Below are 24,338 nucleotides of genomic sequence, written 5' to 3'. Positions count from 1 at the left end.
ACACGTCTTCTGGAGGCTAGGGAAGCTCTGCCAATACTGTTATTGGGTGCAAAACGAAAGGGCTTAAATATTTGCCATGGCCGCCCGTTTCTCCAAATATCCAAGGAGAAAAATGAAGTAGAACCTCAGTTTACGCTGGCGACTGGCATATTCGTGGCGCCCACCAGCATTCCCTGTGATAGTGTCGCAAGGCTCGAGGGGGGAATCAGCCTCGCGATCTGCACTATAATTAGCCCAACGCTAGACCCCCTTTGAAGGCACCATCAAATTGGTGAGGTGCGAGCGCTGAAGAATTAATCGCTTGGGAAACATGATTACTGTCACGAAGCAATGGTATCTATACGGATTCCATGTGCGAAAATTGAGAAAAGATGTTGACGGGCCAAGAAGGTTGTGCTTAACACGACTTGATTAATGTTCAATGGTGTTACAATATTTGCTGAATCTCACCCGTCGTCGCGAAAAGCTGATGGCGGTTTTAACATTTCTCGACTAATCACAACAGAACCCCTGCCATCGCCAACTCCCGCATCACCTGTGCCGTCCACTCCTGACATCTTCGAATTGGCTCGTCTGGATACAGCCTCCGCGGCCCATCAAATTGCTTCTTCGGTGGTTGAATGCCCAAACAGATGTCCTTAAACGGTTTCTCGTAATCTCCCTGCACAGTACCAAGGAGTGTTTTACTATGGAAAGAGGGTTGTTGCTCAGGTGGTTCGCCTGGCTTGTCTTCGAAGATCATGCCATTCTGTATATTGCCAGTAACTTGGTAAACATGGCCGGAGCCGGTGGTAGGGTTTGTTTCCACAAAAAGCGCATGGTGGTCTCGTGGCATGCCTGTGGACTTGATGAGGTAGACGTTGTAAGGCATTTGGAGTTGATTAGTGGTCGTGATTCGAGAATGCGTTGCCCTCTTTTGAAATGCTATAAAGGTAAATTCACCGTTCGCCGTGCTTGATAGCAAGAATCTTTAGGATAATTCGAAGTTGGATCGTTGCAACCAATCCGTCCAACATACTGGCTCACGTGATAAAGAAGCACAACCTTGGAAGGCAAAGACTATGCGGAAGACCCTCGCATCTTAGTCTGAGAGCAGAATTTATTTCCAATCATTCATCTGATTCTCCTTACTGAGATGCAGATCTCAGTCTTTACTAATTATATAATTTTGTATGTACATCATTGATCAGAGAAAATTCTTCACTACTCTACTATTAATTTAAGATCTATCTTTGATATCTCTAAACTAGACTGCTCCGAGAAAATTATCAAAATCTGATTAAATCTGATTAAATCTGAATAAAGATGAAGACAATCTTTATATACTAGAACTTAATATCATTCTGTTTATTAATTATATATATATAGTGAAAATCATTTTCTTCTAATCTATTGATTAGCTCTCTGCAGTCAAGAGCTGGCCTCATATTGTGAATGTAATCAATAGATCATAGTAAAACCATCTTGTGATGAAGAGAGGATTCAAATCTGCAATTCTGGTGTCTCAGAAAGGTCATCCATCCCCCATAGCCAGTTCCTACTTACCATGGGCCTTCCATGGACAGCACCTTTACCACTACACTATCCACCCCACCCATTCATTCGGGTGAAAGGCTGCCCTTTAGCCCATAACATATAACCATGTAAGGTTGACGATTTGGGTCACAATAGTCTGAGCATTTCCGGCTAGACTTTTATAAGTACGAGCAAATATGTCAAGACTCGGAATTGAGTGCTATAGCTTCTTTCAGAACCTTCCTGACGCTTGCTGATGCACGCCCAACGTCTCCGCCTTCTTGCCTTGCTAGACTTACTCCACGTTCAACAGCGGGTAGGAATCTTTCAGAGAAAACCCTGAACCTATCTTCCCTGGTTTCATACATCTCGCCCTCCTCATTTTTTGGCTGCCCGAATAAATTGAGGTAGGCAAACGGGGCAGACTTGGTCGGCAAAATATGATGGCTTGTCTGAGTAAGTGGGAAGTTCCACTCCTTGTCCTCAATTAAATCACTCTCATCAAGCTCAGGATGCTCCTCGGTAGCGCCGATACCTGATCTTAAAAATTCCGCCAAAGTTTGCAGTGTTCGAACCATAGGTTTGCCATCACTACCGGCTTTTCCAAATGAGGCTCTATTCGACGACCACTTTGCTGATTCTTTCGTATGCCACCCTAAAATAGACAGGAAGCAATTGAGTGTTTTTATCCACCCACCGGGTGAAGAGACCACCTCATGCCCTGCAGTAGTTACCAACCATGAAATGATTTCCACAGAAGATAGTCGTATATCAGCAGCGAGGTGCGTCATGCCCGCGCGGACGTAGGGCAGTAGTTGGGAGACATGTCCCTCCATATCTGGCGCAGGGAGCGATTTTAGAAGCTTAAGAAGCTGATTACGGACCGCATTGCTACCGTCCAGAATCAAGGAAACAAGGGACGGTAATATGACACTGACTGGCTGGGGTAAGGGGGAATTGATCGGACGCGAAACAATGGCTGTCGTCAAGTAGGAAAGCGAGTCCTTGCGCTGGGAATCCGATTTCGAATTTAAAAGAGACAAATAGTGAGTGAACTGTGACGATGCCGATCGTGCTGATGTTGTAAGGGATTGTTGGTTTAGAACGATAGCTGTAAAATCTTAATTAATAACCTTACAATGAAGAGAAGATGTATGTTTACATATGCAGGGGGTGAAAACTCCAGAGGACCATATTTCACCCTGTAAGAGTTGGAGCAAAATTACCTTGGGACCGGAAGCTGGTGTCTGTAAAATTTGAAGGCTTCGGCTTAGTTTTCCCAACTTTCAGTTTCGTTTTCTATTTGGATACAAGTTAGCAATCCTGTACGGTGCATAGGCTAATTTGATATATGGAGTTTTAATACCTGGAAGTCCTTTTTCTTTTCATTCTTTTTTTTCTGGCTGGAACCCATAGTGAGGTTCTGGCGATATGATGCTTATTTTAGGTTATAATCAATCATAAATCCCTCCCCGCATCCGCCAAAAGATAAGATGGCAAACAGCTTTATTCTCGTGAAAACTGCTTGAAATACTGCAAAATGTAAGAGTAGAGACAAATATCATCCAAGGCAGGCTAAGATCTTCAAATGTTTGAAAGTCATTGAATCAATTCACTGTTCACAATGAAGCAGTCACAAGCGCTAGTGATTTAAGTAGCGTGTTTTCCTCGTTAACAACTGTGGTGGATTTATTTTCGGCTCAAGAAATTTTGAATTTGATATTGGAGGCTGAGATAGCCAAAGAGGTAAAAGTTAGCTTAGCTACTAAGTTATATCTCGGTTCCTCGGCAAAATGTAAGTCCGGTCTGCTAGTTAACTCCGTTGTCGCAGCCATTTGCTTAGATCTCCGCAAAACAACTCCGCAAAACATCGCATTTCGTGCATCTGGAATCTCTTACATTTATTTACCTGTTAAACCTCACCTATATTAGTATATTAAGATAATTTAAAGAAATTTAAAAAGCATCTCTCCCGCTCAAAATCGACTTCTTACTTGTTTTGTTCATTCGTTGCCGGACCTCACCCTTCAACCTAACATATCAACACCCCTCACTCCGTCGGAATAGTCCAAATGGCAGCAGTGAGTAACTGTCTCAAACCAACCAATTAAAACGAATTATATCGAACTAACAAAAAGCCAATGTATACAGCCCCCTCAACTTTCCCGACAGTTTTCTGCCCATCTATCAAACCTCACATCCCGCCCCGGTGTCCAATCTACCCTCATCTTATCACGGAAAGATGGATCTATAATACGCACAACTGGTCTCCTTGCCACACGCTCGAACCCCTCCCCCACGCGTCAAACCCCAACTCCAACACCGGCGTCCATATCCGATCCCATTCCTCCCGCCGCCTCCCCAACTCCAGACCAGCAAGCAACATATCCAGACCCGACAAACACGAGCATAGACGATAGAGGAGCGAATACCGCTCAACAGCAAGCACAAGAACAACAACCACCAGCCGCTCCGTATGAGCCCAGCCAAGCAGAAACATTAGCCGCACACATATTTGCATTTGTATCCTCTGCTTCGGCTCTGAGCACGTCATTATCGAAGCCACCGCCATCATCAACATCAAATGGCGGAAACAGCGGCGGTAGCAGTAATGAGTCGGATTATGGTGGATCTGGCATGACTGGTGGGGCCGCTGCGGCGACTAGCAACGGTCATGCAAGGAATGATAGCGCGGATAGCGAGGGACATGAGCGTGAAGAGGATGACGAGCTGAAACTGCTCCGGTTGCGGACGAAAATTCATGAGATTATAATTATTCCGGATCGGAAGTTTTTGCTATGTGTTGTGCATGATCTTTCTACTGCTACTGGGGGCTCTGCTGCTGGTGGTGGGAGCAAGGGAGGGGGGTTTAGTAGGTAATAACCATTTCATGGGTGGGGTGGAAGGGGGATGGATCTGGATTTGGGGAGGTTGGGATATGGGATATGATATGGATGAGATATCGCAAGGGGCAAATCTATCTTTTTTCTTCCTGACAGGCAGCGAGGCGCGAGACATAATGACACAGTTTTGTTTTGAACTTTTGATACCCCGGTTGGCAAACCCTTTGAAGGTATGAATTACATGTATCCAGCGTCACCCTTTACATGATATACAATTTAATATAAATGGGAAAGATCCAGCATTCACCTATTGGCTTCACCTCTCCTAGTTAAGGTCACGTACTAAGACTAGGTTATGTGAGACCGTACTCTTCGGCACTGGTTTCTAGGGGATAGACTTGGCGGATATGCCGAACGGGGAGATGATACCTAGATATTTATGCATAGGGGAGAGAAAATGTGGTTCAACGTGGTCAAAGTTGCGAACGTATAATCATACATTCATGATAATCTCCGGAAGCACGCATTTCATCCTCGCTCTAACTCATTTAGCAGGCAAATAAGGACACCTTCCCACAGCTGACATTCTGAAACCTGTATCTCGTGTGGACTATGAGCATTACAAAGACCAGACTTCTCCCATGTTCCTTTCGAAAGATCGAATACTTGCAGCAACGTTAAACAGTAAGGAGTACGCCAGCGAGCACGCGGCTCTCATGACAACGACACACAAAGACGCTCCCCTGCCTCCTAGATATGAAACATCCTACGCCTACCCCTCGCGTAATCCTTCGTAAGGTTCTTGGGCGCAATTATTTCTTATTGCCTACGTCGCGAAACAAAACAAGAAGCAGAACCCGTCAGCAGCTCGTCCCCATTAGCAGAAGTCCATCCAGGACTTTACAAAATATTGAGACTTACCACCCCCGTCAAGTGTTTCCGAGGCGGTTTCCGATGCCTTGGACGCTGCATCCTTGGCTGACTCTGAAGCTGATCCGGCACTCTGTTTTGCGGTCTCAACGCCCTGCTGCACCGACTCGGAAAGCTTCTGGGCAGTAGTCTTAGAGTCTCCTGTATTTAAGACAGGTACTGTTAATCTATGTCTGTAGCTCTGAGAGGAGGATGTTTTGATTTGTGAACGGAGCTGCTTGTCTACGACCTAGGTAAAACTGGGTATGAAGCGGGGCGGAAGAGCTGGGCGGGGGAGCTGGGAGTGTATTTGACGCACCTGGTTGGGTGGCTCCCTTCATCTTATCATCAATATCGCCGGAGCCCTGAGATCCTGGGTCTGCCATGGTGTGTTGGCTGAGATAGTTTTGTGACCGTGTGGCGGTGATCCGCTCGGGAGATATGTATTAAGTATTTATTATGGATGTTACTATTGGAGTATACGATGGTGGTGGGAAAAGGAGCAGTAGGTAGTTGCGTTGTAAGAAACATGGGGAGTGGGAAATCTTGGGATGCTCCAGGGTTCATCTCTAGTTAATAAATAAGACAAGTGACGGTACAGTTATGTCATCCCGCCCGCACCTTCAGCAGTCAGCGGGTGCGCGACACGGGTACCCATCCCAATCATTATCATTACCCCTGATACATGACTATCAACGCGAGGCCTGATCCAATTCGCTATGCATCTCTTGCTTGTATAGTCGAATATTGCTGGAGGGTTGAAGTGTGAAACTGAACATTCTGTTTAAAAAAGAGTAGGAAAGAGATACACATAACAGTTACGGTTAAACCAGTAATTGCGTACCAAATACGCCTAGGAAAATTACCAAATAGCTCCCAAACCCAACGCTAGGCAAAGAAATAAAATTCAAGGTAGGAAGAAGAAAGAATAGAAGGAAAGCGAAATAGCCACTTAGTAGGGTTGAATTAGCTTTCCTCTATATCCGCCCCACCACCTGCATAATCAGGTCTTTCTGCAGATTCATACTCCGCAATGAGATCCATAACCACAGCCCTAGCCTCATCAAACTCCCCCAGTCCATCCGCAAAGGGGGCTTCCTTCTTATATTGCTCCAAGAACGCATTTCGCTTCCGCAGCCGATCATACTGGCTAACAATTCTCTTGAAGAGGGTTGCCACAGAGGTGTGATTTGCTAGCATTAGCCCGCTCACCCTATGCGTGTTTGGCAGATACGGAGAACGTTTGGGAACAGCTACGTGGATGCTAGCCGGGCCCCACGGGATGAATGTGGCTAGGCGACGTTCACGGATCCTGAGAATCGATTTATCAACATCCGTTTGAGCTGCTTCACCCTGGATGATATTGAATATGCTGATATAGCAGCTGGATTTGCTGGGTGTGATTGACACCATGCGGTTTTTTGGTTGGAGGAGTCGACGCATGACATCTAGTACGGTTGTCTTTCGGATTGTCTTTGCTTGCTCGACATTATCCCCAGTAAAGGGTGTGTATGACGTGATAAGGAATCGGGTTCGAGGGTCTGGTATGAGATTCGCCAGGATGCTGACGAGGTCGTTATGCATGTATCCGGGGTATCGAAGGGTGGTGGTGGATGCAGACATAACAGTAGAAACCTACAGAGTATCAGTAATCGTGCAAAGGACGCTGTCTTGATCAATACTCACCAATTGATTGGTTTGTTGAAATGAAGGCTCTTGAACATGTAATCTATCCGCAGCGATTCGTGAGAGGGCACCATTGTCCACGACAACCTAATTAAGAAGATAAGTGAGTGGCTCTGAAAATACAAGTAGCTAACTCTCCTTCACATACCACTGAATCAGCATTCTGTGTCAATCTTCTCATGGCCAACAGGCTATTATAGGGATTGACTACGACATCAGCCGCCTGGGTGTCAGGAAACACGGAGTAGGTCTGGATTAATTTTTTGGGGAATCGATCGTTCATTCGTTCAAGAATATAACTCCCCAATCCGGATCCGGTTCCACCTGCGATGGAATGAAGCAACATAAATCCCTATACTGATTGTTAGAGACCCAAACCTCTTGGCAGTAACAACTTTATAACCGACGGACCTCTAACGAATCGCTGCCATCTGCCTCACGATCTATCATATCGAACACTTCTTCTTGCACAATTTCACCGGCTGCATATCCGGCAGCCCAGTTATTGCCAGCACCGATCCCTTGTCTACCAATGAAGAAGTTCTCGGGATTGTAGATGTTGCGATATGCGCCGGTTTGGATGGTATTGAGAACCTGAATTTTGCATAGGACCAAATCATTAGCGAAAATGCCTTGCATGACCCCTATATAAAGGTCACCGTCAGTTTCTTAGGGTAGATCATACTCTTGGTTCTAGGTCAAGCAATATTGCTCGAGGAATGTATCGTGTATCGTCGCTCTATAGTCCACAGACGCTCAATTATTAGCACTGCATAACCCTTCCAAATTCGAATTCAATCCACATTCCGCATGCGTGAGGTAACTAACCTGGTAGAAAAAGACATCTTTCCGATCTCCCCCCTCAGTCGCAAATTCTGCCAAATTCCCATCTTTGTTTATTCCGTGTTCGAGGCACAGCTGCTGCCAGAACTGACTGCCAACTAAAGCGACAAACCATCAGTTTCCATTTCAAATGCTCGCGCCATTTATCCTAGCCAATTGAAGAGTGTTCTAGCTGTGCAGCTTAACATCGCACCGGGAATGATTGCAGAGAGCTTGGTGTGTGGGATATGCTCCGGGCTGTGAATTTTGTTCGCTCTTGATGGTCCGACGTACGTACCATTGTTACCGCACTGGCCGGCCTGGATTGTTATTATCTCTCTAGAAGCGGACAGGAATTAGTAAACTTAACAAAGGAAAGATACGACAGAATATATGACACGCACGGCCATGAGCTGGGGTTTAATATACCTTGGCATCTTGTCGACTTTGCTCGAAGCTGGTGCTTGATTTCGAGAACGCGTCGTCGCGTGGTGGAGGGAAAGGTTGGCGGGGATATTTTACATTGGTCCCGCCGTTGTCATATATTTGTCACTAACTACACCTGATATTGAAATATTTGAATACCAACGGGCAAACGCAGCCACCACTGGCTCTAATTAAACATGCTAATTACTTCTGGCATCGATGATTATGGAGGGTTTATCGATAAGTATTATACTAAATATTCTCGTCAAGCTGACTATCAATGACCTAATTTACATTGCTTGACCAGTTGTTCCACCCCCGCAACAACTCCGTCAACAATTACAACCTTTTCTCCCTGCAACGGACCAAGCGCTCTTATGCATCCTTGTCGGACAGCTCTGTCCATGCCTGCCATGCCAGCGCAACCGAGACATATGGCTGCTACTTGTTTCCCAGCTCTGTTAATTAACCGCTCAGTCGCTTCGACCATTCTTGTCTCGACCTCTTCTGCTGGCCTAGTATGCAACTCAACTGCACTAAGCCCCGTCGTCTCGACCCCAGCAAACAATGGTTCCAAGTCCACATTGTCGTCAATGCTGAAATCTGAGGGTCGGCGCAAGAGCTCCGGTACAGCGCGCGCAAATATATCCTTCCATACTTCCCCTGTCGAAATGATTCCGAATGATGGCTTAAATTCAGCACCCCCATCTCCTTCTCCAGAATGGGCGCTGGAATCGATAGAAGAAGTAGAGCGTAGTAGGGAAATACTTTTGGACACGCTTGCCTCGAATATACCAGTCACGTACTTCCTTTTAGGCGGAGTCATTGCTTCTGCTGGAGCAATGCTGACCAGCTCATTCAGCATGCCAACGAGCGGATGGGCTGAGTAGCACGCAACGAGAAAGGCGTCATATTTGGGTATCAGAGGTTTCAAATGGGGTAAACAGTGGAGGGCAGAAAGGGATGAATCAGCGCTGGAGTTGATGCTGGGGATTCCCCTAATTTCCTCCCCATCCGGCCCAAGCGATGGCTCCTGTGGAGCGGTAAAGTAGTCAATGTGGATATTTGGATAGTTGAGGTTTTGGTTAAGGGGTTTGAGCCCATTAGTCATGTGCGTGGATGTGTTAGGATTGATGATGAGGATTGGTCTGAGGTCTGTGCTTCCATCCTCAATCATTATACGTTTCGAGAACTTCAATGTTCGTGACCGTATGGATGCGGAAACGAAAGTAATGATTTGATGACTTCCAACTCCAGAAAGTGGAAAATCCTGATATTGCTAACGATCCCCAAATCTGTATCGAATTACTAACTGCGCCATGAATACTTGGAACCTAGAAGCTCCGCGACTGGACAGGATTCGCAGTCGTCACGTGATGTATTCTATGGCCTGATATCAGCGGGTTTCAAGATATTTCACGGCGAATATCAACATGGTACACATATCATTCTATAGGATAGCAAAGCTTGTACCCTCATTGCTACTCTAATCTATATTAAACGACATCTTTTGATCTACAACGCCTTCCGCTGTCTTACTCAACACAGAGTAAGTACTGCAAATCCAATTCTAGGTAGGTCATCAACCAATACAATTTTCGCCGCCGTTCTAGATATTTTATGAACTCTATATATGTACGCACATCTACATGTACAATGCGGGATAATCAACTAGCTTTTATCCTCGACTTTTTCTTCCTTTTTACCCGCATGTCACTAAGGCATGGTGCAAAGAACACTCTCCCTGTTATCACCTCTCGAATAGTCCCTGCGGAGACGATAATCCACAAAATCAACACGCAGAGCGTCAGGATCTGCCAACAGCAAGTTAGCGGACTCAGGAATGCTTGTCTGAATGACAAATTTGAACAAGAGGATAATACATACAGTGCTGACGACCTTGAAAAATTGAGATGGCATCTCTACCGCCATCAGGATGGTGCAATTAGCGTAAACACCCAATGGGAAGATCGAAGCCCACCATCCCATTGTAAAAGGGATTCTTTTGCACTTGGCAATAGAAATGATCGCAGAGAGCATCCACATGAACCCGAACCCCCAGAGCATCAATGCAAACATAAATCCAACCGCATAGAACACGCCACCAGCAGCGGGATCAAGGGTTTTATTTAGCGGGAAAAATTTCCGCGCGCCTACGCCGAGCTTTAGGATGCTGGGACTAGATCAGCTTTCAAAATGCCACAACCGTGACTCAAGCGGAAGAACCATCAAGTAGTTTCACCACACGCAAAGGGGACTTGGGGAAACGCTTACACAAAACCCCCTTGGCCCATTGGGCCAAGTGGGATACAAGTACTGACGATCACGGACTTTGGTGGCAGCTTGTGTAGTGCCAATCTCTCGAAATATACCGCGAGGATTATCATGGAGAATAACATCCCCAGGCCCCAGAGAAGGTACGAAGCTGAAAGTGGGGGAAATATCAGTATCTCAGATCCAATATATCCCTTATCTCAATATCGCGGATGTGCGCGAAATGTACGAACCTATGATTGTCCACAGACTAAGCTGTGGTGTTGGTAGATTTTCTGCCACAATTGCCCCAGTAGATGCTGCAACGATTGTACTGACGACGGGCAACAGCCATGCCGCCGTCATCGAGGGTAGATCCGACTGCCTTCCAGATGCCATTCTGCCCGCGGTTCAATTAGATTACAGTAATTTCCAAAACAACTCAGATCAGGAAGGAGAAGGAGGAGAAGTAGGAGAGAAAGTTATACTTACAACATAAACGGGAAACCGACAGCACATACAACGGAAATGACTGAGTCAACTATCCAAAGCGCCCAGGCGACTATCTGTACCCAACTTCCCCACGCAGGCGAACAAACCAGGGCAATCATCGACACGACGGTGGAAAACCCCATCGGAAATGTCCCGATGAAAAGTGACTGAACCGGATGCTGGAGCATGACGCGCCAGATCCCGGGCCAGAGGGCATATCGCAAGATCGAGATGGCTAGGAAAATCGTGAACAGAACTGTATTGAGCCCGAATATGCCAACGGATATCCAGTAGAGCCATGTTCCGTTGTATGGGAGATTGAAGAGGAGGATGGAGACAATGCCCGTCCCCATGTTTACGGTGAACCATCTGTATATAGTAGGTCATGAGAGATTAGCAAAAGTTTTGCTTTCCTGTGGCAAGAATGAGATGTCAAGAACAAGATCCCCCCCCCTCCATCTTTCAGAGTGAAAACGAAACTGGGACGACGAGGTATGTAGGGAAAAACGAAGCTTGAATAGGCATATAGCTCAGGTGGGCTCAACATACGAAGGCGTAAAATTCCGCACTATCTTCCTCCACCCGCGATCATTTTTTGCCAGTTCTTCATACTCCTCTCCATCGGCTAGCTGGCTCTCCGGGTCTCTCCCGCTATCTTCCCCACTCCCTTCACACCTTTTGTCCGCATTACCCTCTGGGGCTATGCTATCGCCACTTTCCACACCCGTATCTTCCTGGGAGGTGTGAGATGAATCGGCTGTTCCCGACGGGCAAGCTTGATCGCAATACGTGGGCATTTGGGTGTTCTTCTTCGTCTTCTCCTGCGTCTTCAGCTGTTGCTTTTCTGCGTCTACCGTCTTATTTGTTCGCGACGAAAGGAACGAAAAGTCACGGCCGGAATCGCATCCCAACCTACCTACAAAAGAGGTGAAAAACGTGATTTGCGAGGGGGATTGAGGATATCTAGTTATATATGTACAGAGTATAGATATAAATATATGGAAACATTAGCTGCGACTGGCCTGGGTGCCAGGAATGGATGCATTCGAATTCTCCATCCAAAAAAATGGAATGCAATAATAGATTGCACAGGCTGCAAGTTGAATGGATATTGATTAGTTACAAAGTACAGACAGATATGCAACCCAGAGAAAAATCGTTCAATTTAGATCGACAGACCACGGTTAGGTTCGTCCAAGAGACTTCCGCGGCAAAAATGATGGGTGAGATTGGCTGATGTTACGTCATCGGCTGAGAGGGTATCGGCCGAGGGGAATCCACACCTCGAAATTGCGCATTTTTCATGCATCGTTCGTCACACTTCCCACGAGACCGCATGCAGGAAGTGTGGTGTGTCTATATATCTCGAAAGCAACGTAATTTCCGGAGATCGCACGACATATTAAAATCTGTATGTATGTATGAGTTATACGTATAAAAAGAAGTTGTATAAACTTCTTTTCTCTTTCTTCTCTTTTCTCTTATATCTACACACCCTCCCAAAGGCTACCTATATTAAGCCTTTGGCCCGAACAATGCTTCCACCGTATTATACGTATATTTCAGATCCAAATGCCAATAATTTACCGCCGTCGCCTTTGCAACCAACCAAGCCTCATCCAGTGCCTTCACTACCTCTTCAGGCAACGGGCCCTTCTCAATATCCGCCAAGTTCGCCTGCAACTGCTCGAAGCTGCTCACGCCAACGATAATCCCATCGCGCGACGATGGGTCTGTTCCAATATTCAACGCAGAGTGGTGATGCACCCAGCGAAGCGCGGTCTCGATAAGCGTTAAATTATGTTTCTGCACAACGGGCTCGATGATGCGCAGCGCGTCGAAGTTAGCGTCTCTGAAGTATCGTTTGCGGTAATTGGCGCCTAAGGATCGATCCGCAAAGCGGCCGGTGGCTGGTATCTCGGTGGATTTGTATTTACCGGATAACAGGCCGCCGGCTAACGGGTTGTAAATTACCACGTCGATACCGTAGCGTCTGCAGGCGGGGATTAGCTCTGTTTCAATCGAGCGGGCTGGAAGGCGTTGAAGGAGTGGTAGCAGTTAGCGGGGTTTATTTTCCTGCTGTGTGCCTAGGACGTGATTGAAGGCGTCGACAACTCACTGATGGTATTATACATGGCCTGATAGATCGTTGGCCTCACCCAACCGCGCTCATTGCACATAGTGACAATCTCGGCAACTTCGAAGGCAGTATAATTGCTCAATCCAAGTTGCACAAATTTCCTTTCCTTATGCAGCTCGTTGACAGCTTCTAACGTCTCCGCAAAGGGGACGGATCTATCCGCCGCATGTAGGTAAAAAATATCTACACAATCCGTCTGCAGCTCCTTCAGCGACTCATCGAGCTTCTCTTTCACTACATTGGCGTGGTGGTAGCCTGGTTGGGAAGGGTACCATTTGGTTGCGAGGGTGAGACCCCGTTCCTTCCAGCCTGCCCGCGCCGTAAAGGCTTCCTGTTTCCCGTCAACATAAATGCGCGCGGTGTCAGTTTCGTTATAGCCTTGCTGCTGGAAATAGTCAAGACATTTTTTGTATTCGTCCAGGGAAGTTATGCGTGAGCCCGCGTCACGATCGGGACCAAAGGTCATTAAACCGAGAATGACGCGAGGTTTGACATTCTGCGCGACGAGAGGCATACTGAGAAGCGGAAATGAGGTTTCTAACTGTTGGGTGGTGGAGGAATCGGTTTGAACGTGTGATTAGCCGATGGACATTCAGTGGAGTTACTAGATTTCCGAACGGATAAGTTTGGCCGATTTGCAGCAACGATTCCAATTTATAAGATTCAGTTTCACCAATTCGCGCAGTTGTTGCATTGATAATATTTTTAGGCGCCAATATGCGGGGTATTGGTGGTCTCATATACTCCGTACGGAGTACACCAGGGCTTTGCACGGTTAGCTTATGACGCGGGCCAAAGTCAATCTGGAGATTGGGGCAGGAAATTAAACTTTGCCGCGGATGAGCGCCAAGCAAAACTGGCGTTTTCTCCACAGAGAGCCCAGGCTTAAATTGAAGTGAATAATAAAACGAAACTTGAACAACAATGTGCCAAGTGTCCCACTGACGTAGAGCTCGTTAAAGCTGATATTTAGCGCTCCAAGGGTCCATTACTGCAAATCGAAGTTTTGAGTAGGTCCCGAGCGCGTTAAGAGCCAAGCTCCAATAGATCGCTTGAAGAAAGCTACAGGGTATTTAGAAACATGCTAAAATACATGCTATCTGCATTGTAAGATAGTGGAGGATTCATCCTCTGTCTTTACTGAAAATTTTCCGTTTCTTGAAATTGCTGTGCTTCATGGTTCCGAGCGCTACAGCAGGGTTGTGTTCTCTTTCTGTTTGACGTCCCACATTGTCGGTTTTACTCAACCGTGCACTTCGCAACGGATTGGTGTGCATGATTTGGGATCTAGGCATCGTGGAACCCCTTCTGCTCGGGGTTTATTGACTGGGGGTTTGCACGAGCTCGCAGGCTGCTGCTGATCATGCGACATTCTCTTCGCTTTGGTTGTTCTTGATAGGTTAGAGGGACCTGAAGTTTGCTGCATATTCCTCCGCGTAGACCGTTGGGTTGTTGTGGGGTTTGGTAAGTGTGAAGAATCGGACTGGCTTCCATCACGCGATGTCGAAGTGTTTGGATTTCCTGCTGCGGAAGCGGATTGGACAGTATCTGTGTCAATTTAGTTTTGAAAGGTATCTACGTTAGCTAGTAAACCTTACTTGTCTTACAGTGCTTTGATGAGAAGTTGCCAGTGACTCTAGCTTCCTTTACAAGTTTTCTTTTCCCGTGGGCATTCATCTGGTCCCCTATCTGATTGGAAGCTTCCGGAAGCATCGCATCTTTCTTCTCATTCATTTGGCTTCTTTGTGTCGCTGGGTTATGCAGAGTGTTATTAGGATGGACATCTCTCTCTCCAATGTGGACAGGTGGTATTGAAGCAGGTGGCCAGGTTTGCTCCATATATTGTGAAATCTCTGGAGTTATAGGCTCTGGTGACGGCAGGGGGAAGGCACTAGTTGGCATTGTTGTGACAGACCTTGTCTGTCGTTTTGCTAGACAGCCGGGATTTTCAAGATATCGCCTTTCGGTCTCCCAGAATTCAGGGGACTGAATTTTCTTCAAGACCGCCATAGGGTCGAGCCTGGGAAGATCGTGCAATTTACACTTTTCTAGCAACAGTCGCGCGGAATTTTTGGACGTAGCTTTAAGACTTTCTAAGCTGTGGTAGCCCTGGCCAGATTCAATTACAACATGTGAAAGCCTTGCCTCCCTCGCCTTGGCAGCAATCTGTGTCGCCATATATCTGTGGTAATTCAAGTCATCGACTTCTAGAAGGCAGGCGATCCCCAGCGTACACTGATGCGGTTCATGCGTAGTCAAAGTTGTTGAAAATGGACACAGCTTCTCTGGGCCGCGCGAGATCGGTGCATTGGAAGGTGGGCACGGAGATGGGGTTCGCTTGTATGGTCTGGGGTCACCAAATTCTTTTCTAATCGTTTTGCTCCTATATTCTTCGCCCGTAGTACCCCAAGGTGTAGTTGAAGACGAGGGTTCATATATTCCTCGGTTTGCCAGTCGTTTAGTCAGCTTTGTTAGATTTCTTTTTGTTAAAGGAGCCAACTCTGAAGCGTGCTCACAGCTAGCCTTCCAGTAGTAGGAGTCATTATGGCGACGGAGGGAATTGGAAGATCGGCCAGCGTGATCGGGCAAAACGACTTCTGCGAATCTCAGAGGTTGACCGTTGGTGGTGCGCGAGTTGAAGGGACATAATCCATTTCCGTGTGTTCTGGAATGTAGTATCGCTGGCGTAGACGGCCATAGGCGAGTCCGAATCGCCATTAATCCCTCGCAGTGGTGACTCCATCGCCAACAACGGGTTGATCGAAGAACACGGTGAGTGTCAGCACGTTTGCAGTAACCGTGCCAAGCGCACTCTCTCTAGTGAGTGCGCCCCAGCTTAACCGTAATATCACCGCAACCATAATATTTTAATTTTTATGAAAAACATGAATATCTTCAACATTATTGTAGATATGAGCTTCAGATGAAAATAGAAGTATATGTATCATATTCTAAGTATATTATAATATTCTTTTCTAAATAAAAATAAGTGATTCTCTCATACTTGAAATCTGCTATGCTAAATTTGTTCCAATTTTCATTCTAGATATATTTTTATTTAGAAAATCATATTGTAATATACTTATTAGAATATGATACATATACTTCTATTATAATAGAGGACTCATATCTATTATGATGTTGAAGATATTCATGTTTTTCTATAAGTACCTTTTGTATGATGAACTCATACAAAAGGTACCTTTACGGTTGCGGTGATATTACGGTTACGCTGGGGCGCACTCACTAGAGAGAGTGAGTGCGCTTGGCACGGTTAGTTGCATATAAGAGCGCTAACACCACGCACCCAAAATCAGCCACACGAACCCTGGTCGGCATCAGTGGTAAAAATGTTTTTCTAGCACACAAGCCTTGGGGTGCTAATTATTGTGGAGCTAGTCTGCATTAGGAAATAGTGATTCTATAGGCAGACTGTAATTTAGAGGGATTCTGCGGCGCCAAGTCGCATGAAATATTTAGTACGCACGGCCTTCCTATATAGGCATAGATGCCACGATTCGGCGCTGCTGTGGCATAGGCCTTGTAAATATTATTGTATTCATCTAATTGGGTAATCCATCACTGTTGGACTGGCCGTGACCGTGTCTGGGACCAGGACCAAAATACTTTGATAGTCTCATTACCAAATTGGTTGATCCCATTATTAGTTAGTTACACAGTACGGAGTACGGAGTACAGTCCAGCCACTTCCCCCTTTCAGATCGTCCCGGTGCAATTTCCTCATTATTGGCGCCACCACAGCACCCGTGCCTGATTGCGACGTTGATTGTTTTCCAGATCCCCAGCTTCTAACACGAAGCTAACCTCAGAGCTTTCCCAGGCCCCTGCCAGTGGTGGACCAGCTTTCCAACAGGCCTTAATATTCCAGAGGGATCCGCATGGATGCCTTTGCCAACGCCTCCGAAGTCCAAACGGGCCGAAGCTATTGATGACTCCGGTATTGATCCCGATTCCGAACGTCCTCTTCTACACTCCCGACGCTCGTCTGGACTTAGCCAGACCTCGAGGACCTCGCAGCGACAGGGCGTCCCCTGTCGTCCCTCTGACAACAACTGCCTCAATGGCTTAAACTCGAAGAGTTCCTCCAAGCAAAGATCTTCCGTAAGATTCTCGCGTCAACACCACGACAAGGGTGAATCCACGGACGAGTCTGACGAGGACGAAACAATGACCACCAATCGGCCTCCCTCGAACCGGATAGGGGATCGCCGGTCCAAGTCACAGGTGCCCTTGTTGAGGAAGGATGAGGAACGGGGCCGGCGGCTGAGCAGTCCAGTTTCTGCTGATGGCAATGAGGTGACTCGGCCTAGTTATATGACGAGGAGGAGGTCGGCATTGAGAAGTAGAACTCCTGAGTATGACCCTCAAAATGCTACACGGAGGAAATACTATATCGCCTCATTCTTCCTCGTGGTGAGCTTGGTGAGTTTTGTCGTCCAGACGGAAACGGCTGTTTATATTCAGCATAACTTAGGATGGGAGAAACCGTACTGCATGCTGTGAGTCTTCAGTTATTATTTGAGCACAAAGGGACAATATGATTTGGAATACTAAAGGTGTTTCCAATATATTTATTCCGCCTTGAATCTTCCTCATCATAAATTCTAATCTTTTTCCATTCATCCTTATCTTTGCCGTATAGTTATTTAACCCATGGATCTTGGATTTTCCTTTGGCCTATGCAATTGCTGTTACTCCGAATCCAGAAACGTAAACTTTCATGGGATGCATTTTGGAGACGGCATGTCTATCTTCTCCGGACCACGGCGCAGATGGTCGAATCCCGTAATCTTCACCTCACCACCCGAGACCTCCATCACTCACCAATCCCTTACATACTCCGAACCACTGCACTGATTACAACCGCGCTGACTGTTGCCGGTGGTTCATGGTACGTCGCCGTCAACTTAACGACCGCGAGCGATCTGACGGCAATTTACAATTGTTCTGCCTTTTTTGCCTACGCCTTTTCCATTCCACTCCTTAATGACAAACTACGATTCGACAAAGTATTTTCTGTCGTCGTTGCCATCATTGGTGTGCTTGTTGTTGCCTATGGGCCTTCTAGCCCTCCTCCGGAAAATGGGGGTGATGCAGCCCAAGATGCAAAGGATGCGTCGAGCAGAGCTCTGGGCAACATCATCATCGGTGTGGGTAGTATTCTTTACGGTTTATATGAGGTCTTGTATAAGAGAATGGCTTGTCCTCCGGAAGGCACAAGCACGGGGCGTGGTGTGACATTCGCAAATACTTTTGCAAGTCTGATCGGGGCCTTCACGTTATTTGTCCTCTGGATACCCTTGCCGGTTTTCCACATTCTTGGTATTGAGACGTTCGAGTTGCCGCGCGGCCAAGCGGCAAGTCTTCTACTCATATCCGTGATTGCAAATGCTAGTATGTTTAATCTTTCTCCATCTTCGCTGACGAACCCAGCAATTGGGGCATTTCGCACACATGTTGCTAGTCTTTTACTCAGCTAACTCACTAAAACCCCCGACACAGCATTCTCCGGCTCCTTCCTTGTCCTTATCTCCCTAACCTCCCCCGTGTTATCCTCAGTCGCCGCCCTCCTCACAATCTTCCTGGTCGCCATCGTCGACTGGAAGTTAACGGGTATACCCCTCAGCTCCGCCTCGATATACGGGGGCATCCTTATCATCATTGCCTTCTTGCTCCTTAGCTGGAGTACATATCGTGAGTTAGACGAAGATAGACGGAAACGATCAGCCGACAATAGACCGGATTCTGAAAGTGATGTGTAATTTAATTTAAAAGCAATTCGCACATCACACACCACCAGAGCCTAAGATGAGAAGTTGTATGTACAATGCATTGCAGGTGAAATTGAGGAATGTTTGATCGATATGAAAGCATACACATACCCTTATGCGATTCCCCATGTGTCAGATGGGGAAATCTGGTACGCATGAGTCACACTGCAGATTTATCAAAATACTATGAGAATCTGCCTTGTCCTTTTCGTCTTCTTTTATTGTCCCCTTACGCCCATTTATATATTCTGATTAGTTCATGACCTCCCTCATTTTCCCTGCTCCTCTTCTTTTCCCTTTTTATTTCCTCATTTCATATCGAACCCCCTTTTTATGTGACATGACATAAAGGAAGATTTTTAACAAGGAAGAAAAAAACCCAACATATTTTAACATTGTTACTGGGCGGCTATATTCACTCACATTCGTATATCATGTTCATTTCTCAACCCTTTTTCCCACCACAGGATCTAGATAAATTTTCTTTTCTTGGGTATTTTAACTTTTTCTTTCTTTTCCAGTATCACTCCTTTTTTTTCATTCTCATTTCCTTGATCTCGTCAACTTTGTATTTTATATATATTTAGGTACCTTGACTACATAGCGTATAACATGCAAGGACAAGAACGATCAAGCCTTTCGCCCTCATAGCGGTGTTGCTACGCCGCACACCTTCACACCTGGGACTGTGTGTGGAAACTCCCGAGCGTCATTAACTCCCACACAAACCCCATACGCGTATTTTTTTCTTCCGTTGGCCTTTTTTTCTTTCTTAATCTTCCTCCATCCTCCCACCCCCCCTTTTTTGGCATAAACTGATTCACAAAAACCCTTGCAGAAATATCCCCTGACGCTCAGATTTTCTGCGCTATGTATTAAATTGCTTTCCATGGTCGTTGGCTATTTATTACCTTACCCTCTTTCTCCTCCCTTTTTCGTTTGTGGGGTGATAGTCCACATGTTTTTATCATGTAAGTAAGGAATTTTTGCCGTTGAATTACTTTATTTTAGGACTTATTTTATCCGCCGGGTTTTCTTTTTTCTTTATATATATATATATACACTCACTTGCCTCTAGTCCGACGGTTCTATGTACATACCCTTTGTTTCCGCCCGTGCTACCCTTCTTTCTTTCATTTTTTGAAATGTACACGCACATGTACGTACATCGTTACCGCGAGAATAGGGTGAAATCACACTTGGTTCTCTCTTGTGGAATTTGATATACTTTGGATCACCCGAGGAGGGAAGGGGTGTGCTGAGGGAGGGTTGTTGAATTTGTTTGGTGATAGATCTTTAGATATAGATGGGTGGATGGCGTGGTTCGCTGTTTTAGATATATGTATGTATGAAAGATATATTCGTAGGGAGCATACGTCGTTAACTAATTTAGAGCCATTTCATCTGCATTGCGTTTCTACTTCATTTTAGTTTTGGTGTGTAGTATATTAAGTGTTACAGGGGGAGAGCGGACCTCTGCGAGGTCCCTGTGGATGCATTCGTTCCTTGTTTTGAAGATACGAAGTGTAGCTTAACTAATAACCTATATCGTACGCTACAAGCAGCTCTCGGAACTCGCTAAGTGAAGCAAAATGGAGTTAAATAAATAACAGAGGAGAGAAAAGAAATATACGCGCTCTAAATCTGGACAGCGAACTTATTGTAGCAAGACCCCTCCGCGAACGAATGTGTGCCGTAGGGACAAAAAGACGCAACGAATAAATTGTGGGTGGGCGGGTCGATGGAGGATATGTCTCGCGCGAACTATATGATCTACAGAATGTAGGGTTCGTGAATGGGGTGATTTGAAAAGAAAGGGGTAGTTTGAGGACCAAAAAAAAAAAAAAAAAAAAAAAAATGGAGGCGAGACGGGCAGGAGAGTGTCACTATTCATGCCCTACTCTACTGTACGTAGCAAATTTTATTGTATTGTAGCCATGCGCTCAAGATGTAGTTATTTGCCAAGTGGGGGAAAAGAAGAAAGCAAAATAGTATTGGGTAAGTAGAACTATCTTGGGCCAAGCTTGGTGAGGGCACCGGGGCCTTGTTCTTGCCATTCTTCTTTGGAGATCCACATGTTGTCTTTGTCTGCGAGCTGTATTGTTGGGGTAAAAGAAAAAGTGTTAGTGTTTTACATGTTCTATGTGTAGTTTGCGTAGAATAGATGGGAATGGTGTATGGCTTACAAGGTTTGCGAGGACGGCACCGCCAAGGAAGACCATGTGTCTTCTTCGAGGCGGATCTTCGATGCGGACTTTGAATTTCTGCAAACATCGAGATGGTTAGCGTATGACGAGTATGGAGGACGGCTAACATCTCGAACGTCCTGCCTTTCCAGGACTCGACTTACATTTAGTCTCTCCGGGTTCCCTTGCAGCACCCTTGTCAACCAGAGTTGTTTCAGTTCCTTTTCAAGTCTTGATGGCAGACCGGGATACATGCTGCTACCTCCGCTGAGAACAATAGCCTTATACAAGCTACTCCTCACATCAACATCCGCAGCCTGGATGGTGTTGAATAAGAATTCTGCGATGCCAGGTTGCTCGACATCAACAAGATGCGGCTGGAAAAGACACTCGGGCGCTTCAAACCGCTCACTACCAACTCTGATCACTCTGCCATCTGGGAGGGTATATGATTCCACTAGCACGGTTGTGTCTTCTGAAAGGCGCTGGTCAAGCTCCAGGTCGTAGGATACGTAGCAGAGCTTCTCTTTGATTTGGCGCACGGTCTCGAAGTCAGCGGTACGGTTAAGTGCGTAGCCGCGGCGGAGGAGGAGGGCGATGAGGTTGCGTGTAACATCGCGGCCAGCAACGTCTAGACGGCGCGTTAGGTGGTTTAGCACTGTGGACTCATATACCGGAACGATGTGTGTGACGCCGTCGCCTGAATCAACTACAACACCACTACTGAGGCCTATATATTTCGTTCCAATATCAGTACTTTCAGGTCGTTCTTGGTGTTGAGTTTTGGCGGACCATGGTATCCTCACCTTGCGCATAGAGGGCCAAAACTGCCTGTATAGCAACATATACTCCTCCAAAGTTGTAACCCTCAAACATCACCTCGCACATCTGCTCTCTGTTTTTAAGGGGGTTCATAGGAGGTTCGGTAAGGAGGATCTTCCGGCCTGTGGGATCAATTTTCATTTTATCGTAAAACGTATAGTTCCATAGATGTTGCATATCATCCCACTTCTTCACAATTCCATTCTCCATCTATATATAGGATAGCGCGCCCGATTAGTGACCCGAGCGCACGCAAAGGGGGGGGGGGGGGGGGGGGGGGAGAAATCTCGAAAAGTGGCGGAGGTTCTCATACAGGATAGCTGATTTGTAGCATCGATCTAGCAGCGGCAGCCTCATCACCACACATAATATCCTTCACGATAATATCCCCAGCCTGCTCCTCTGATCTGAGAATCGGCCGCCCCACTATCGAGGGGAACTGGTGTTCGGGGAAGTTCTATTTCAAGTGGAATTGACCTCCGGTATTAGCGATAGCTCCTCGTAGAGACCAAGCATACGATTGGGAAATGCCATACCTGACCCGCATATCCGACTTTCAGGAAACCGGTACCTCCATCGAGAACTGCGTATCGCGGCGTCAGCGGAAGTTACTGGTTGCGGGGAGGTTGACGTTGGGGGCTGAACATACCAATGGGGGGCTCCGCCATGGTCGCGATGTGTTATATTGGTGAATGGTAGACTGAAGGACTGCCCACAATATAGGGAGAGAGATAGAGGAGTGTGGGTGGTAGTAATGGGTGTGTCGTAGCGGTGCTGTTTGGCTAACTGTCGGAGTTGCCAATCGAGATTCCCCTTGTCCCGCTGCGGATGGGGGGTGACGATGCTCCCAATGCAGTTTAGCGCACCCACTGCCTCAACCACGGCTCTCAACTTCACACTTCACCACCACCACAACATTTGCTGCAATAACTTACAACTTAATATATATTGCTTGCGTCGACAAGGCCATGTTGTAATGCGGGCTGTTGATTCTATTCTAGGGTCCTTGAGATCCGGGTTCTAGTTACAGTGTGGTCTTCGTCGCAGCAGCAGCCAACAGTCACCAATCTCCGATATTTTGAACTTTGGCCTTTCCAGTCGCTGATGCATATGGGTAGACCTTTTTATTCTCTTGCCATCTTTAGTATGAAGAAGATCTTTAGCTTCTTTTGCATCTTGAACGATTTCCAGTCAAGCATGTTTTACATTTAACGTTATTTATATGTTCCTGTCAGCGGATTGGTCCAATATTTGCTCTCATTCTCTGGAGCAGAGATGTCTACGGCGATCTTTATGATATATGCGCTTACTATGAATTTTCTTACTCTTATTCCGGGGAGCTGGGCTTCATGCCGTTTTGTTCCGGGGAGCAGCGCGGTTAGAAATTCTGGCACCCCGAGTTATTATCCCCAGGCATGAGATGGAGGGACATGCTTATGCCCTACCAAGAACGTCCACAGCACTTGATGTCCTTGGACTACTTATAGGACCGTGTAGATGATGGAGTGACCTCAGAGCGGGTTCTCACTCTACTGGGTCCGAATGAATGACGATCGCATACCGCGCAGCAGGGAAATAGTCATTTTCCCAGGCACTTGATGTTCTACCTCTCCTTGAACAAGGACTATCTATGGATGGACTTGTCCAAAGTTGATGTCTACTGTACAAGGTGGCGTTATCATTGATGCTTGTGGTAGGCAGACACAACGGGGTATCTAGCCGGAGGGACCGCCTGCCCATTGCCAAACCGACTCAATACATCCGCTCTCCATAGAGCTATTTCAAGATTTACGCAGTCGATGCGTATATAGGGCCGTTCATGTTCGCATGGATGGATTCCAGAAGCTGCATCCGTAGTCTACGTGAAGTGGCGGGCAGACTACAGAAGCGAACGGCGGGCGTTACTGCTTGACTGAGAGATTCCTATCACAGCTAGAACTTTCCGCGCCAGAAACGGATGCCCCTGCCGGGAGGCGCTCCCCCTGGGGTTACCCAAATAGAATGATCAAGAGTGTTCCTTCCTCTCCAACTGTGCGCCTCTCTCACAGCTGAGTTTCGCATCGGTTGACATAACGCCAATTTGAACGGCGCTAAACTCAATTAGGAAATCGCAACCCCCTTTTTAACCTTCAGGGGCAAAGCTGTTGGCCCTCCAGGGCTGTTTTTCGGGTTTGCGCAGGGGCAGGGGCGAGTTCCATTTACGGATGGTGCTGCTGTGTCTCTTGTTCTTCTTACGGTGGCGGCAGGCTACTCTATTGCTGGTTATGGTTTGCTCGAAGTGCTGGATCCCGTTGCTCCCGTTACAAACTTATTTTGCCAGAAAGTATCGGCTTTCGTGCCATACAATAGACTAACCTTCCGTCTGAATGGCGAAAACAGTTCCGAATGACGCAAAAACTAACACTGTGTCTTCGACAAATGACAGGAAAATTTGACCTTTTGTCTTCGCCCG

General features: G+C 46.5%; 9 protein-coding genes across 14 annotated transcripts; 2 read left to right on the top strand and 7 right to left on the bottom strand.

The window, feature by feature from the left end:
* Nucleotides 1-496: 496 nt before the first annotated feature.
* BDBG_03833 (uncharacterized protein) lies at nucleotides 497-871 on the bottom strand (the record flags this gene model as incomplete). The annotated part of the gene is made up of 1 exon (XM_002625728.2): nucleotides 497-871. One exon carries the CDS (start codon nucleotides 869-871, stop codon nucleotides 497-499), a length of 375 nt encoding a protein of 124 aa, XP_002625774.1.
* A 436-nt stretch (nucleotides 872-1,307) lies between these two features.
* Nucleotides 1,308-3,319, bottom strand: BDBG_03832 (pre-rRNA-processing protein ipi1). The gene is made up of 3 exons (XM_002625727.2): nucleotides 2,882-3,319; nucleotides 2,742-2,814; nucleotides 1,308-2,626 (listed from the first exon to the last, which is right to left on the bottom strand). The coding sequence occupies exons 1-3, from the start codon at nucleotides 2,927-2,929 to the stop codon at nucleotides 1,716-1,718; spliced, it is 1,032 nt and encodes a 343-aa protein (XP_002625773.1). The 5' UTR covers nucleotides 2,930-3,319; the 3' UTR covers nucleotides 1,308-1,715.
* Nucleotides 3,320-3,376: 57 nt separating this feature from the next.
* On the top strand, nucleotides 3,377-6,072 carry BDBG_03831. 3 transcript variants are annotated; one of them, XM_031721422.1, is made up of 3 exons: nucleotides 3,377-3,596; nucleotides 3,667-4,588; nucleotides 4,659-6,072. In XM_031721422.1, exons 1-2 carry the CDS (start codon nucleotides 3,588-3,590, stop codon nucleotides 4,393-4,395), a joined length of 738 nt encoding a protein of 245 aa, XP_031577963.1. In that variant the 5' UTR covers nucleotides 3,377-3,587; the 3' UTR covers nucleotides 4,396-4,588; nucleotides 4,659-6,072. The 3 variants fall into 3 exon arrangements, with proteins under 3 accessions (XP_031577963.1, XP_031577962.1, XP_002625772.1); XM_031721421.1 differs by having other exon boundaries at nucleotides 4,653-6,072; XM_002625726.2 differs by having other exon boundaries at nucleotides 3,667-6,072.
* Nucleotides 5,171-5,653, bottom strand: BDBG_03830 (uncharacterized protein; the record flags this gene model as incomplete). The annotated part of the gene is made up of 3 exons (XM_031721420.1): nucleotides 5,171-5,184; nucleotides 5,280-5,429; nucleotides 5,587-5,653. 3 exons carry the CDS (start codon nucleotides 5,651-5,653, stop codon nucleotides 5,171-5,173), a joined length of 231 nt encoding a protein of 76 aa, XP_031577961.1.
* Nucleotides 6,073-6,233: 161 nt separating the features above from the next.
* On the bottom strand, nucleotides 6,234-11,743 carry BDBG_16893 (uncharacterized protein; the record flags this gene model as incomplete). Its single annotated transcript, XM_031724749.1, has 13 exons — nucleotides 6,234-6,902; nucleotides 6,954-7,040; nucleotides 7,102-7,305; nucleotides 7,365-7,547; nucleotides 7,639-7,692; nucleotides 7,782-7,894; nucleotides 8,074-8,112; nucleotides 8,487-9,234; nucleotides 10,062-10,374; nucleotides 10,476-10,626; nucleotides 10,709-10,854; nucleotides 10,947-11,315; nucleotides 11,496-11,743. 13 exons carry the CDS (start codon nucleotides 11,741-11,743, stop codon nucleotides 6,234-6,236), a joined length of 3,324 nt encoding a protein of 1,107 aa, XP_031577960.1.
* Nucleotides 11,744-12,461: 718 nt separating this feature from the next.
* BDBG_03826 (oxidoreductase) lies at nucleotides 12,462-13,600 on the bottom strand (the record flags this gene model as incomplete). The annotated part of the gene is made up of 2 exons (XM_002625721.1): nucleotides 12,462-12,976; nucleotides 13,066-13,600. 2 exons carry the CDS (start codon nucleotides 13,598-13,600, stop codon nucleotides 12,462-12,464), a joined length of 1,050 nt encoding a protein of 349 aa, XP_002625767.1.
* Nucleotides 13,601-14,329: 729 nt separating this feature from the next.
* BDBG_03825 lies at nucleotides 14,330-15,804 on the bottom strand (the record flags this gene model as incomplete). 4 transcript variants are annotated; one of them, XM_031721416.1, is made up of 2 exons in its annotated part: nucleotides 14,330-14,634; nucleotides 14,685-15,804. In XM_031721416.1, 2 exons carry the CDS (start codon nucleotides 15,802-15,804, stop codon nucleotides 14,330-14,332), a joined length of 1,425 nt encoding a protein of 474 aa, XP_031577956.1. The 4 variants fall into 4 exon arrangements, with proteins under 4 accessions (XP_031577956.1, XP_031577957.1, XP_031577958.1 ...); XM_031721418.1 differs by having other exon boundaries at nucleotides 14,330-14,610; XM_031721417.1 differs by having other exon boundaries at nucleotides 14,694-15,804.
* Nucleotides 15,805-16,526: 722 nt separating this feature from the next.
* On the top strand, nucleotides 16,527-20,273 carry BDBG_03824 (DUF6 domain-containing protein). The gene is made up of 3 exons (XM_031721415.1): nucleotides 16,527-17,606; nucleotides 17,750-18,501; nucleotides 18,610-20,273. The coding sequence occupies exons 1-3, from the start codon at nucleotides 16,990-16,992 to the stop codon at nucleotides 18,867-18,869; spliced, it is 1,629 nt and encodes a 542-aa protein (XP_031577955.1). The 5' UTR covers nucleotides 16,527-16,989; the 3' UTR covers nucleotides 18,870-20,273.
* BDBG_03823 (actin-like protein 2) lies at nucleotides 20,153-22,727 on the bottom strand. The gene is made up of 7 exons (XM_002625718.2): nucleotides 22,536-22,727; nucleotides 22,423-22,469; nucleotides 22,200-22,343; nucleotides 21,871-22,096; nucleotides 21,229-21,794; nucleotides 21,065-21,142; nucleotides 20,153-20,973 (listed from the first exon to the last, which is right to left on the bottom strand). Exons 1-7 carry the CDS (start codon nucleotides 22,552-22,554, stop codon nucleotides 20,887-20,889), a joined length of 1,167 nt encoding a protein of 388 aa, XP_002625764.1. The 5' UTR covers nucleotides 22,555-22,727; the 3' UTR covers nucleotides 20,153-20,886.
* Between the last annotated feature and the right edge of the window lie 1,611 nt (nucleotides 22,728-24,338).

This window comes from Blastomyces gilchristii (genome assembly GCF_000003855.2).
Source record: "Blastomyces gilchristii SLH14081 genomic scaffold supercont1.6, whole genome shotgun sequence".
NCBI lineage: Eukaryota > Fungi > Ascomycota > Eurotiomycetes > Onygenales > Ajellomycetaceae > Blastomyces > Blastomyces gilchristii.
This window is presented reverse-complemented; position numbering and strand designations above follow the sequence as displayed.

Excerpts from the sequence above, each read along its gene's own strand:
- BDBG_03832 (XM_002625727.2), bottom strand. The coding sequence starts at position 2,929 with ATGGGTTCCAGCCAGAAAAAAAAGAATGAAAAGAAAAAGGACTTCCAG. Across the intron at positions 2,815-2,881 it reads AAAAGAAAAAGGACTTCCAG|AAAACGAAACTGAAAGTTGG; the intron begins GTATTAAAACTC and ends GTATCCAAATAG. Across the intron at positions 2,627-2,741 it reads CACCAGCTTCCGGTCCCAAG|CTATCGTTCTAAACCAACAA; the intron begins GTAATTTTGCTC and ends AAGATTTTACAG.
- BDBG_03824 (XM_031721415.1), top strand. The coding sequence starts at position 16,990 with ATGCCTTTGCCAACGCCTCCGAAGTCCAAACGGGCCGAAGCTATTGAT. Across the intron at positions 17,607-17,749 it reads GAGAAACCGTACTGCATGCT|TTATTTAACCCATGGATCTT; the intron begins GTGAGTCTTCAG and ends TTTGCCGTATAG. Across the intron at positions 18,502-18,609 it reads ATCCGTGATTGCAAATGCTA|CATTCTCCGGCTCCTTCCTT; the intron begins GTATGTTTAATC and ends CCCCCGACACAG.
- BDBG_03823 (XM_002625718.2), bottom strand. Across the intron at positions 21,795-21,870 it reads TTTGGCCCTCTATGCGCAAG|GCCTCAGTAGTGGTGTTGTA; the intron begins GTGAGGATACCA and ends CGAAATATATAG. Across the intron at positions 20,974-21,064 it reads GTGCCGTCCTCGCAAACCTT|CTCGCAGACAAAGACAACAT; the intron begins GTAAGCCATACA and ends CCAACAATACAG.